This window comes from Poromitra crassiceps (assembly GCF_964638095.1).
Source record: "Poromitra crassiceps genome assembly, chromosome: 27".
NCBI classification, from domain to species: Eukaryota; Metazoa; Chordata; class Actinopteri; order Beryciformes; family Melamphaidae; genus Poromitra; species Poromitra crassiceps.
The window spans coordinates 6546191-6561705 of NC_139650.1; the positions used below are offsets into that span (position 1 = coordinate 6546191).

Below are 15515 nucleotides of genomic sequence, written 5' to 3' on the forward strand. Positions count from 1 at the left end.
ACCGAATGCACCTCTGCAGTTGCTGGATCACGTACAGTTGGCGTCGCTCCAGCTAGAAGTGTTAATTTTGTGGCTATAGACTAAATGGTGCAGGTAGCTTGTGTGAGAGAGACCCGCGCAGTATGCAGGAGGAAGCTAGTGACGTCCCAATTCCCCCAGATTCCCCTCTGGGCAAACGAAGCGTTTGGGGGTGTGGCTTGGAGGAGACTGCAGAGGGACGCTGGATAGGGACAAATCCAACTGTGGCAGTTCTAAGCGTGTGACCACTCATTACAGGGAGGGCTGACAGCAGTATATATGCATTTACAAGTAAAAACAGCTTTTGCACGGAATGGGACCTTTAAATGTTTTTCTTGTTTCTAGATCCGCTTTATGTTATGGCTGGAAATTTTACCACGGAGTGACAAAAACAAAGAAAATACTACAGTTATACAGCCTTGTTTTCCATTTAGGGATGTTAATAATTAAACGCTGAACTCAGTTGTTTCCCAAGCTATGGGTCGGGACCCCACTTGGGTCGCGCACCCGTGGGGGGTGGGTCGCCAACTGGTCGTCATGGCAACTCATTACCGTATGTTTTTAGTGAGTTTGGGTCCCAGGGAGACACTAAATGTCTCTTTTGGGTCGCAAGATGAAAAGCTTTGGGAACCCCTGGTAAACTGTTAACCTGTGTGTGTGTGTGTGTGGGGGGGGGGGGGGGTGTATGTATTAAGTACCACAAGCTTAAAGGAACACTCTGCCCATTTTCAACCAGCTTTGTATCATTAGAACATCAGTAGTATATCAGGAGGAAACTGTAAACGGTTTTGAAGTCTGTCATTTAATTTGACAGTTATTGAGTGTTAAAGTGTGGACCAGTGATGTCACTGGTCTACGTGCTCAGGGATGAGTCCCAGCCTTTTCTTTTCTTTCTCTAAATTAACATCCCTATTTCCATTGCTCTAACATTGATCTTCCTTCTTCTGAAACACACAACAGATGAAGAGGAGCTGCTCGTCGTGACATTGATACAGAGGCATTTTTACAAGTATCATAGTAACTCAATACACACTAGCTGGGTTTCCATCCAAAGGTATCGCAGATTTTAATCGAATTTTCAGAAAGTCGGCAAAAGAAAATGCAAAATCCGCTGCTATTGTGCGAATTATAGAGCCTGTCAATCACCTCGTGTTTGAGGCTGTCTGAGTTGCTGTTCAGCTGCTAGACCCGATATACAGCTCTATTAAACACATCTAATGTTATTCATTTAAAGTTTCTTGATGATCTACAAGTAGACAAAGGTACCATAACGCCATTTCTGGATCACCAGGTGCGACTCGGCAAGCATAACGTTATAATCCACGGAGCAGATAGTAAGTGAATCCAATTTCATTCAATTCTAGAAGTGAGTCGCCTTCAAGTTAATATCCCAGTCTTCTTCTGTTTGCCAGAAAGTCGCCAAAAGAAAATGCGAAATAAGGCAAACGGTGTGGTTTTTGAATGGAGAGAAACACAATATCGCTTCATCCGTTTCCACCGCACATATCACATTTTCCTTTTATCGATACACCCGACTTTTCCACCTCCCTCAAGCGTGAACACTTTTGCAATATGTGGAACTGCGATATTTGGAGGCTTTTGCAAATTTTTTCAGTGTTTCCACTCAGTTTTTTTTATTTGCAAATTGAAATTTTGCATAAAAACAGGTGGACTGCTGACACACATGACGGCACAAACAGCACATCACAGAGGGAGAAAATATGTGCGTGCGGTGCACATGCAGATGCATTGCCATTTAGGGTGGCAGGCGGTTAGACTTAAGTAGAATCAAATGAAATGGACAAATCCTCCTTTGAGCACGTGTGCCTCATTAGACTTTTAAATGAGAGGATGAAAAGGTTTATGATACTTTGAAGCGGTTTGTTGACGGCTTCACGCTGACTGTGTGTAATTTTAGATTCTCTATTTTGGTGTTTCTGTGAGTACAGATCATCTTGTGTAGTTATCCAGGACAGTCCGCGTACCGTCAGAAAAACTCTTTGTATTTCAAGCATTTTGAGGTTTGAACCCCCCCCCCTTCCACACGTGAATGCTGGGTGGTCTCTGACCTCTGACCTGCACCGTGCTCTTTGAGACTGTTGTAACTGAATAACCTATAGAAACACATTTGAGACATAATGTTCCAAGTGTGTCTCATATTTACTGTTCTCTCCCTCTCTTTCTCTCTCACCCACACACACATACACACACACACACATACACATACACACACACACACATACACACACACACACATACACACACATACACACACACACACACACACACACATACACACACACATACACACACACACACACACACACACACACACACACACATACACATACACATACATACACACACACACACACACACACACACACTCTCTCAGCCATCCTCTCACTCTTTCTTACACACACACTCTCTCACCCATCCTCTCTCTCACACACACACACACACACACACACACACACACACACACACACACACACGTTGTTTATAGTTGAGGCAGTTTGGTGGTGTGAGAATGCAGCATAGGACATCTGGTGGTGAAGCACAAACCTACATTATGCATGAGAAACAGACTTAGAATGACCCTCCCTCGCTCCCTGCGCTCTCTCCTCTCCCATTTCCCCTCTTTCTCCTATATGCCTTTCTGTTCCTCCTCTCCTCTCCTCTCCTCTCCCTATATGCCTTTCTGTTCCTCCTCTCCTCCTCTCCTCTCCTCTCCCTATATGCCTTTCTGTTCCTCCTCTCCTCTTTCTCCTATATGCCTTTCTGTTCCTCCTCTCCTCTCCCTATATGCCTTTCTGTTCCTCCTCTCCTCTTTCTCTTATATGCCTTTCTGTTCCTCCTCTCCTCTCCCTATATGCCTTTCTGTTCCTCCTCTCCTCTTTCTCTTATATGCCTTTCTGTTCCTCCTCTCCTCTCCCTATATGCCTTTCTGTTCCTCCTCTCCTCTCCCTATATGTCTTTCTCAGTTCTTTCCAGAAGTGATTTTCTGTTCTATCCCTCTCTCCCACCCTCCCCCTCACATTTCTCCCTCTCCTCTCCTCCTCTCCTCTCAGATCACAGCTGAAGGTTGAACCCGTCGTCTGTAACTAACAGATCTTGACAGTGGCTTAAACGCCAATCCTGTCTTGTGGTGTTTGTGCCGGTCAACCCAGGGGTCAACAACGAGGCTTGCCCCAGGGCAAGTCAAAGGTCATGTTGGGCAAGTGAATCCAGCAACTCACTTGCCCGATTGCTAAGTGGTAAAAAAGTAATAATAGTGATCTTATACAGCACCATTGTTGTGTTCTGTTGAGGTTCCTGACAATGGGTTTAACAGTCTGGCCGTAACTCCCAGTAGACGAGCGCTTCTCAGCTGAACATAGAAAGACATTGCTGCAGCACTACTTTATATCAAACATTAATGACATGTGTGGAAGGAGGATTCCTTGAGAAATCTTTAAAAGGCTGCCTCGTCCAAATAGGGACGCACTGCACGCGGCCAGGCGCTTAAACGCTTAAACGTCCACTACCGTCGTTAATCGGCAGCAAAATACTCGTCGGTTAAACTAAACGATCATAATAATAGACAATGCGGGCGGTAACAGCCACTACGGTGTCCCCCCCTCCCTCCTCTAACGCCCGGATGTAAACAGAACAGCATGTGTTCGTGGGCGTGGACACTTGGCTGTAACGTTAGTAGTCAAAGGAGCGGAAGGGAGAGGACATCTTGTAAAAGCAGAGCCGTTTGGCAGCATTTTGATCCAGTACATGAAAATAAGGTTGTATGTAGACTCAGGCTGTGTCAGATCAAACTGGCCCACTGTATGACATGAACCACTCAACCCACATTCAGCACAGGCATGTGGAGGCAAGGACAGCCGGGCCTGATGCTAGCTCGCACTGCTAACGCGTTAGCCACATGAGATAACGCAGCTCATACGGCGTAAGGTGCTTCCACTCAACTTTGTTGAAGGCAAAGGCTTCCGAAAGTGAAATGGACTATATTGAGCGCTGGGGTGAGTTGTCATGTTTTCATAATAAACAGTGCAAGTGTCACCCACGATTTGGATATTGACAAATGTAATTAACCGTTTCAAATGGCTCTTAAATACACACAGTATTTTTTCAGAAGACTTTTTAACCTTATAGATTAAATTGCAGTATTGCACTCAGTTTTGGCTGTTTTCTTACTTATAGACTAGTCGACTAGTCTAAAATATATATATATATATATATATAGAGAGACTAGTCGTCAGAGTCGCCACCAGGGATGCCCCTACTTCCAAATAGTGTAATAGGACGAATCAGCGTGACGTCACAACAACAACAAATCCCCCAGAAATGCGGAAGCCCGCAGCAGTTAAATAGTATGAGTTGTGCCAAACAAAACGTTTATATCTCAAAAACTATACATAATAATATTGCTTATATTTTGACATTCTGAGTGAGAGTGAGAGAGAGAAGTAGCTCAAGAGTTTGATGTATAATATAATGCATGTCGTGTTCAAGTTGTGTGAACTGTTGCCGTTTTTAAAATGTAAACCGCACAGCCGGGGCTAGAGTGAGCACTCAAGGCTGGCTCCATAGGCTCCCATTGCCGTTTCCCCCCCGGAAAGCGGTTTGTTTACCAAAACGCTGCTCGGCTGATCCCTCATATACAGTACTTCCTTCCCTTGCAGGGAGAGAAATTGGACTGCTTGGTATGTAGTTATTTTTAATCCTCACATTCTCCAGTTCTGCACTTTTCTTTGTGTCGACACAAAGACAAAGCATATAGACGATGCGCCTATTAGAGTGGGGGGATTCTCTATCCTAGCTCATCCAGAAGCCCCCCTCTCGCCTCAAGAGGAGCGCCATCTTACAATGGAGTCATACGCCAAAGTACTTGCCATGCACGCCATTTGATAAAGTATCTTGTAGGGGTGGGGGAAAAAATCGATACACCATAGTATCACGATATTTTGCCTGACGATATTGTATCGATATTTGGACGCCAAGTATCGATATTTATATATATATATATATATATATATATATATATATTTTTTTTTTTATTATTATTATTATTATTATTATTTTTTGCAGGCCATGCCAGGCCACCGGGCATCTGCCCGAAGTGCCCGATGTTGCAGTCCGCAGACTGCAGTGGCGTATTGAGTCCAGAGAAGCTTAATAATGTAGCCTACATGTGGGGCAAAAACAAAACAAATAAACACTGCATGTTTAACTTCCGGTGAGGTCAAGGAAAAGGAGTTAGACAATATATCGAAATATCGCAATATTTAATATATCGCAATATTCAATATATCGCAATACTATCGTATCGTGACTCAAGTATCGTTTTAGTATCGTATCGTGGGCATCTGGTGATTCCCACCCCTAGTATCTTGTTAAACCTACCAACCGGTCTCTCATGATTGAAATAGAGTTCATCAATATGCTTCTCAGGAGGAGACTAACTTTTCTCACTTAGTGCCGCAGGCATTTGATCAATTCAATCCCCTGCAGCAGCCACATGCTTCTACTCTTTGCCTGAGGCGAGTTAGTCTGTTTACCCTGCCAGGTATTTGGCAGGTACCTGGCTATCATGTGTGCCATCTGTTTATCAAACGATCAGATTAACATTATTGATTGCGATTCATTTTACAAATCTAGTTGGCTGGTTAAAGAGTGAAAGTCGCTGCACAAAAATGCCCTCCCCCCCCCATGCATGCAGAGTGTCGTCAGTAGGGATGCACGATCCACATTTTTTCACTTCCGATCCGATTCCGATACCTGAATTTGGATATCTGCCGGTACCGATATTATTTCCGATGCCGATATTTTTCTTGAATATACAGTATAGGCAAAGATTTGGCCAATTAAAGATTTTTTTTTAATATACCTTGCAAAAAGCAGACAAAATTAAGAAAATATACAAGGCAAAGAAGGATACTATTATACATGGGCAAATTACGGGCAGCGCTGGAATTGCAAAAAAAAAAAAAAAAACGTTTCTTTCCGATCCGTGAATTATGTCAGTATCGGCACCCGATACCGGTATTGGATCGGATCGGTCCCATCCCTAGTCATCGGTGTTTGAATCTGACCCTGGCCCTGCCCGCTGTGGTCAAGTTGTAGGACCTTCCATTCTCTATTGACGGCTGTCTGTTCTGTCTCGTGGACGACGAGGACGCCAGTGTTATTTTAGCTCCATTGATTGTGAGTAATAAATAGCTTGAGAGTATTGGGCTGCTGGTAAAAGCTGAGAGGGGGAATCCCCCGGGGGGGAAATCTAAAGCGGGCATCACGTCCCTATCTCAGACCACGAACCCACAGAGAGACAGATTGAATAAATGCCAGTAGATACCGCCGAGGCTAGCTTACTAAAATAGAATCCACTTACCTGACACCTCGGTTAGCGCTGTCACGCGTCGGGTATTTTAAGCTTTTGGTAAGGATTTTCCCTAAGTGGCCACTAATGGACTGTGTCAAGTGTAGCTCCTGGCTCATCAAATCCTCTAGGTGTGTGCAGCAATCTAACAATCAAGTAGTTAGCGATCAAGCTAAGTCGTTTCATCTCCAGTCGTTTCTTGTCCTCGTTAGGGTGGCAACCTGCAAACCTCGTTAAGAGTGGAAAACACATTTACCACCCTTAATTGTAACACAGAAACAACTTTGGCGCGAGCAAATACACTACCGGTCCAACGTTTTAGAACACCTCCACTTTCCCCAGTTGTTATTGAAATGTGAGCAGTGCAATATTGTTCAAAGAATGCTTGAGGCTCTAATAACACAGTGTGTTCCAGTACTGCTTTCATACAGACAGTAGCTGGGTTTCCATCCAAATGTATCGCAACTTTTAATCGAATTTTCAGAAAGTCGGCAAAAGAAAATGCGAAATAATGCGCGTTTCCATCCACTGCTATTTTGCGAATTATAGAGCTGTCAATCACCTCGTGTTTGAGGCTGTCTGAGCTGCTGATCAGCTGGTCGACCCGATATACAGCTCTATTAAACACATCTAACGTTATTCACTTAAAGTTTCTTGATGATCTAGACAAAGGTACCATAACGCCATTTCTGGATTCAGGTGCGACTCAGCAAGCATAACGTTATAATCCACGGAGCAGATAGAGTCGCCTTAAAGTTAGTATCCCAGTCTTCTTCTGTTTACCACGGCGGGTATTTGTGCTGCGTATTTACTATGATTTACCGTGTGTAGCCCTATTGTGTGTAGGCTACACGGCATGTCATGTTTTGCAGTGATCAAGGCAAACTGCGTGGTTTTTGAAAGGAGAGACAACAGAATATCGCTTCGTCTGTTTCCACCGCACGTTTCACATTTTCCTTTTATCGATACACCCGACTTTTCCGGCTCCCTCAAGCGTGAAAACTTTTTTGCGATATTTGGAGGTTTTTGCTAATTAGGCAGCGTTTCCACTCAGTTTTTTTATGCGCAAATTGAAATTTCGCATAAAAACAGGTGGATGGAAACCCGACTAGTGAGTTTGTAAGTATTCCACACACTTTAAGACACCTCTTTGCAGCAACTGTCACACCAACTGTACCAATTCTGGGTTTTCATTGATTTGGTACAAAGGTTTGATAGTTGATGCAAAGAGGTGTCCCACATGTTGTTGATTACTTGAACTGTGCAACATTTGTCACTTGTAAAGTTCATGAAACCAGTGGCAGAAGTTGGGGCATCTGCTCCCCCGGCAGGCACAATAGACGATTCTGAGCTAGCCTAGAAATGTCAGTCAGCTCCATATGTACAGTATTTTGGACAGCACTACAGTGATGGTTAAGCTCCAAACAAGATGACAATATGTTTTGGGTGCAGAACCATTTTTAAAGGGACAGCTCACCCTAAAATCCAAAATACATATTTTCCCTCTCACCTGCAGTGCTATTTATCCATCTATATCGTTTTGTGTTAGTTGCCTGAGTATTTTGGATTTTAGGGTGAGCTGTCCCTTTAAGCGATCCAGCCGCTTCTACAAGTGACATGTTTGTCCATCCCTTTTCACCGAGATTTGAACAGTGAGTGCACTGAGAGGTAGCCCCCCACACGCACGCACACACACACACACACACACACACACACACACACACACACACACACACACACACACACACACACACTCACTCACTCACTCACTCACTCACTCACTCACTCTCTCTCTCTCTCTCTCTCTCTCTCTCTCACACACACACACACTCACACACACACACATATACACAAGTATAGGGTCAGATTGTGCGCAAACCTGCACCACTTACTTCAACACCTGAGTGTGATTTTGTGTGTGTGTGTGTGTGTGTGTGTGAGAGAGAGATTTTGTGTGTGTGTGTGTGTGTGTGTGTGTGTGTGTGTGTGTGTGGTTACTTTACTTTCAGTTTGCGGTCAAAGATTGTGTGCAATTGCCTCTTGATTGGCTGACAAATCCAGTGAATGTATACTCACTCACTCACTCACTTGACCTTTTCTTACCCAAGAATCTGATAGTGAAATATTATTGGCGTCCATTGATTGAGCAGTCTGTGGGGGGAAAGTGATATCTGAAACCTGCCTGGCTTCTTGGCACTGACTCAATCTCTTGTGCCTAAAGAGACGAGTACAAGTGAAACAGAGGAGGTCAGCTCCCTGTGTGGAGGTGTTCAGTAGAACACTGGACTGGACTGGGCAGCTCCCTGTGTGGAGGTGTTCAGTAGAACACTGGACTGGACTGGGCAGCTCCCTGTGTGGAGGTGTTCAGTAGAACACTGGACTGGACTGGGCAGCTCCCTGTGTGGAGGTGTTCAGTAGAACACTGGACTGGACTGGGCAGCTCCCTGTGTGGAGGTGTTCAGTAGAACACTGGACTGGACTGGGCAGCTCCCTGTGTGGAGGTGTTCACTAGAACACTGGACTGGACTGGGCAGCTCCCTGTGTGCAGGTGTTGGCTGAAGAATGAAGAATGCATACTTTTTCTCTGCATAAATATAGGTTTAAGAAGACATTCGTCGACACACAATTGTACTCATGTGAAGCATAACAATAAAAACTCTTCTCTCATGAGTCATGACACCACCCAGATATTCTGTGGTGGTGGTGATGATGATGATGATGATGATGATGATGCAGCAGCACTGTTTTGAATGTTTTGGCCCATTGTGTTCTGCAGTGAATTTGTGTTGTGTGAACACTAGGGCTGTCACTTTTTATTCGAAATTCGAATTTAACTTCGAATGTGGGGGAGGAGGGCATGTTCGAATGTATAATTGACCTGTTCGATTTATTTTTTTATTTTTTATTATTATTATTAATATTATTATTTATTTTTTATTAACCAAAATTAACCAACTGCTGCTTGCTGGTAATGTTAATCCCATGTCAGAAAAGTCTCCAGATTTGTCGCGTTAGTCTCTTCTGAGAAAGATTGTCTCCAGGGTCTGAAAAGTTGTCTCGAGTTGGATGCAGCCAAGTTTGTGAGGCAGTGTTGTGACTGTGAGCGTCCAAGCTAACACGTCGGGCTGATGCCCGGTGGCCTGGCCTGCAAAAAAAAAAAAAAAAAATGTTTTTATTAACCAAACACTTTCAGTGCCACGGCCCTTGGGCAAAAGGTTGCTTGCTGTGCCACATAGGCCGCAATGCATTTTAAAACAGTCATATAATTTTTTTAATAATTACTATGTAAACACTGAACACGCACAAATAACGATGAGACTCTCTTCTATCACCTGCAAAAAAAAGTTTATTGATCCCATTTTCCGTTCTTTAGTTATGAGCCGGAGAAGATAGCCTGATTGAACGAAAAACATACCTTTTTTTCTACGAGCTGAGATAATGAGCCTTTTGTGAAATTAAACATTTCAAGCACATCTCTGACTCTGAAGCGAATTTTCTGATGTCTGGGTCTGTCTGGGTGAAGTGTATGCTGCTCTGCTGCTCTCCGTGCTCCCCGTGCTCCCCCCCCCCCCCCCCCCTCAACTGCACACGCCTCCTGGGTGTGTCTTATGTGTCTGGTGGCTCTCAGTCTCTGCTGAGTTTGCTGCGCACACACAGTGAATGGTGCGCGACATTCAGCTTTTTGGTTCCGCGTGTGTTTGTCACGGGCTGGCATGCTTCCAGTTCGGAATAATAATGCTGATTATGTGAATGTGCTGTTGCAGCGTACATGGAAGTGCTCAGTTGTGACAGCGGATGCTGCTGCTGGGGGCACAGCTGGCGTTGTGCTCGTTTATGGAGGCACGTCGATGCATACGGACGGATGCGATGCGATTTCCTCATTTTGCCCAGTGACTATTTCTGTGTGTTTGGCTCCTTTTTCTCTGATCAGGAGAGTGCTGTCGCCACCTAATGGGTTTGTAAAATAGGTTATCGACCTCCAATAGCTACAATATTGTTAGAGGCGACATAAGAAGCTTAGATCGACACCCCCCCGTCAAAAAAACAATTTGGAGTTATGACGCCATTTGGCGTCGCTGGCACTGTACGGTAAATTTCTAATGACGCCATATGGCGTCGCTGGCACTGAACGTGTTAACCAAAAAACTTCGAATACATTTTGCGGGCAATTAAAGTTCGTTCGAACTTTATTTTGGAAAAAAGTGACAGCCCTAGTGAACACATGTGTCCAATCCATAAGTATTCAACAATATCAGCTGATAAGCATGATGCCTCTATATGTTGCTGTGATTAAAACAAAATGTCAACCAAAGATATCAATAATAGTAAAACAAATGTGTATTGCTTGTGTGTTGCAATGGCATTGTTTTTGTACGTGTGTTTATTCACTTACCCATGAAGGTGCCAGTATGTCAAATAACATGGGACTAATGTAAGTAGATGTATAGTTTATGTGTGTGTGTGGACAGTGGTTTGAGGGACTCTTTGTGTGCGTTTGTAGATGCGTAGCTGGTCGGTGGAGGAGCTGCGCCTGCGGCTGGCCTCTCTGGACCCTCAGATGGAGCAGGAGATTGAGGAGATCCGTCAGCGCTACCAGGCCAAGAGGCAGCCCATCCTGGACGCCATCGACGCCAAGAAACGACGGCAGCAGAACTTCTGAGAAGGTCCCTCTGAGCTCACACGCATTTATGTTCTCTGCAGCGCTTTTGTGACATGTCACGAAAAGGTAGCTCATATATTGTGTTGGAATGGCAAAATGGCAATAAGACTATTTTGAGGTTTCTCCTGAACAGCTGGTCATGAGAGGATGGACAGTTGGACGTAGTTTGCAAAATGTCAGTAAAACCTCTGGGTCCTTCACTGTTACGCCTCCGAAAAATGAAAGTGAGACTTTTGACTAGCTAGTAACAAAACTGCACTGGGACTTCTGATGGTTGTCACTGGAGATGTTGGATAAACTACTGAAGTCGTCAAACTTTGAAATTTGATGTCGGAAGAACTTCCAAAGAGTTGTTCTGTGTTGGAGAAACATTGGTGTGATCTACTGCAGTTCCACCAGAAGATCCCCACATTCCCTCTATTCAGCCCCATCCAGATATATATTTTTTTCCTTGTTTTTGTTTTTGTTTTTCAAATTTCAGCAATTTAGGAAATTACAAAAACATATTTTTAATAGCCCCTAACAACTGTTCTGGACATGCAATTCTTTAACTTTAGTTTCTTCTTTTGAAGAGAACCTGCCTCCTGCCAAGCTTGTTCACAGTTGTCTTAAAGCTACAGTGATGATTGTGGAACAGCTTCTCAGTTCACCTGCATGTTTTTATCGACTCATTCATGTGGTACATTCATGTGCTTTTACCTTCTCTTTGTTCAACTTTGGTCCCCATTCATCAGTCCATAACTGTCTCTTGGTCTTTACTTTGATCAACGTTGCTGTTGGTCTTTGCGTTCACAGGGTTCCTACACAGGAGGGGAGTATAGAAAATATATTTGATATTTGATTTTGCAGACGTAAAAAGTAGGGATGGGCATCGAATTTCGAATTTTCGAATAATCGTTGTTATTATCAAGGTCGACTTTTATTATTGAAATTCGAAATTCAAAAAAAAAAAAAAAAAAATTTGAGTGAAATGTTGCATTGTCTCCCCTGATTCTAAGTATAGTCAAATCGCTTGGTTTGAGCAAGTAAAACAATTTTTATAAGGATTTTAAGCAAGGTTTATGGAAAAATGAATGGCGGATGAAATCCCATGAAGAGGGAGAGGGGGTGACTTTGGCACCCCTTTGGCACTCAGACCTGAGCCTACTAAATATTTAATGAACCACTCATGATTGTCAAAACTGTTTTTTATTTTCGAAAATGTCAATGTCATGTAACATGTTCTTTACTTCAGTGGTGCAATGCTTGTTTGAGCTAAAAATCCACAGCAGAAGCTTTTTATATTAATTAATAAAGCCGTAGACGTAGAATCAGGGGAGACAATGCAACATTTCACTCACAAAAAAAAAAAAAAAAATTTTTTTTTTTTTTTTTTACATTTTTTTTTTATTTTCGAATTTCGAATTAAATTCGAATTTGGCCAGCGAATTTCGAATAGTGTTTTTGCTAGAAATGCCCATCCCTAGTAAAAAGTTTGTAAATTACCGGTACACATTTTTTTTTTGTAAAAGCATGGGAAACTATGGGTTAGTTCCAGTACACATGACTGCATGTTATGTTGTAAATCAGCAAATCATTTTGTACATTATTATGGTTCTCAATGATTATTTTCATTATCGATTAATCTGTCAATAATTTCATCGACTAATCGATTACGGTAGTCCTTTGGTCTGTAAAATGTCACAATGTCTTCTTTTGTCCTGACCAGCCGGTCACAACCCAGAGATGATCAGTTTACTGTCATAGAAGACTAAAGACACCAGAAAATATTCACATTTAAGAAGCTGGAATGAGAGAAGTTTAGTATTCTTTTTTATAGTCTAAACGATTAATCGATTGTAAAGCAAATAGCTCTACAAAAATCTTCAAGCGCTTTCAATTAAGGTCTGAAAAAAGTATAGAATTTGGAAATGCTAAATGTGTAGGAACCCTGCATTGACCGTTAGTCGAACTGGATTTGTGTGCATGGCTAACCAGGGAAAAGAGATAACGGGATTTACTGTAAACCTTTACGTCTCTCTTTTATTTTTTATGTTCTTCTGCCTTATTTTGTTTGATCCGGTACTCCTTCCTAGCTGTGCTATTCCCACATACGGTGCTAGCCATTGTAGAAGTCCCCTTCCATACATTGATCCTGCTTCAGTACTGCAGTGTTCATACATTGATCCTGCTTTAGTACCACAGTGTTATGCGGAGCCAGATTAGCCAAATCACCTGTACCTTCTGATTGGTCGCCTGTACCTTCTGCTGGCTAAATACAGAACAAAACTTAAATTTCCCTTACAGTTCTGCTTGGTTATGGAGCCAAAGTGGAGAAATATTTCAGTAAACATACAGGGGGGGGGGGGGGTGACTTCTTCAATGGCCACCTCTCTACAATAAGGCTTAATTTAAAAGTCAAAAGATGTATTTAATCACAGTGAAGTGAGGCTAAGTTAGCTAAGTCAAGGTCATTAGAGGTAGGCTGTTTGTCATTCAGTTCTAAGTTACATTTAAGCCACGGGCGATTCCTTTTCTAAATTAAACAAGGAATACTTGACGACTTTTTCAGTTGACATCGACCCAAGTCTGGCTCAACTTTACTTCAAACATTCCATAGAGCAACTTGTGTGTTTTTTTTTTATTATTATTATTATGCTTCAGACAATTTTGGTATACATCCAGCACAATACATAAGGGACAATTTCTATTTTTATACCTAGGTTTAGTCGTTACACAGTAATTTAGGAGCAAGTGAACGTTTTGCTTCGATCACAGGAATGTGCGTCAGATTGCGAGAAAGCTTCTCAGGTCATTCAACTCCTCAGGTGTTTATATTAATGATGTCAGTGGTGAGAAACGACTGTAGATAATGCAGGGAGCCTTCACGCAAAGACACGCGTCTGTATACTGTATATTAGGAGCTTTGGGCTGTATTTCTATATTTGCGAGAATGTGCTAAGTTGAAGGGTTGAATTCCAAAATGAGATAGCCATCATAGAAAACAAAACAAACGTGAAAAACTCACTATTTATGAAGTTATTGGCTTTCTTGAGCACTTCTAAAATATTAGCACAAAGTAGCACCATTTTAGAGGATGATGTAGTCAGCTGTGTGAGTAGTCGGGCCAACAATTCCGTTTTAAAACCAATGTTTAGTAGGGATGGGACAATACTATGCACTGCTATGCAGAATTATGTTTATTTCTGAGCCACAAATATTTTGTACTGATGGCATTGCTTGCTAGAATATAAACAATTCAAACATGTCATTACAAATTGTACATAATATAATTTTGATTTGATGGAGAGTTTATGAAATGATGATTACTGTAAAAGAATAAAACGGCTAATATTGAGATTCATTGGTCTGCCCCATGATAAATACTGTCACATTTTTGTTAAATTTCTATACATTGTCCCATCCCTACTGGCTAGCGTCAAATATTGTTTGTGTTTATACCTCACAAAACCAACAATTAAGGGTAGAAAACACAATGTGGAAAAAACGCAGCCTGAAGAGATTGAACATTGGCAACCTCATTTTTGCATTCCCAATATATTGAATTCCGATGTATCGTCCCGTCCCTACTGTCCAGTGTTTTACAGAGAAACCCTTCAGTTGGCCCGGTTGGTTAGAAAACATTGAGTTCACCTCCAGACTTGTTCTTTGGCTTCTTTGTGTCCAGGACTCATAAGCACAACTCATGTCTCTGTCTGAAAAGGTTATGTGTTACATGCAAAGTAAAAGGGAATCATTTTATATATGCCTCGTCATATACAAAATGTCAGTTTGGTTGTACTATTGTTTTTTATTTCTTTGTTTTTTGGGGGTCAGGCGTCATCATGAAAATTCCTTAAAAAGTGATCATCTCGACGATTTCCGTTTCGTCCTCTTTGGCGACACCTATGGGCGATGAGCGGTAATTGCAAGTGAGATCCAAACAGTGTTGCATCATCTGTGTCACCACAGACACTGAGTTCATAAATGCTGCAATACTGAAAATGCAAAGGCTTCCATCAATGGCCCAGAGAGGCTCAGTCACCATTGTGTTAACTCAGTAACACATAGTGACTTAACAGACATGTATTTACATGAGAATATTTGAGATGATCACTTAAACATAATTATTCAAAGTAATAGAGCTCAATGGATCTATTTATGTTGAATTGGGGATTTGAAAAAAGAATTAAATGTGATGCATGAGCTATTTGTTGCTGGCAGGGAGGTTACTCAAACAACGATGCATCAGAACTTATCTAATTAAGTCGCAATCACTGGAGAACCTTTTAGCCAGAGCCAGACACAAACAGTCCTGACATTGTGGGGTCAATTTACTTTTTTTAATAAGAGCTGTGTGCATTTCTGGCTTCCTTTTGAATGGTCTACAAAGGATGAACTCCTTGTTGTGTCCAGACTTTGGTCCAATAATAATTCACATAATGTTTAGTTTGATTTTAGCTGATTGGAGTGATTACAATAGGACAG

At 42.2% G+C, this 15515-nt stretch overlaps 1 protein-coding gene across 1 annotated transcript in view; it reads left to right on the forward strand.

The window, feature by feature from the left end:
- The window catches only part of LOC310799001 (serine/threonine-protein kinase 4-like), a 50735-nt gene extending 38823 nt beyond the window's left edge, over nt 1-11912 (forward strand). The window contains exon 11 of the mRNA XM_083661570.1: nt 10890-11912. Within this exon, the coding sequence (XP_083517696.1) occupies nt 10890-11048 (159 nt within the window). The 3' untranslated portion in view covers nt 11049-11912. The remainder of the gene's footprint in view (nt 1-10889) is intronic.
- The last annotated feature ends 3603 nt before the right edge of the window (nt 11913-15515 follow it).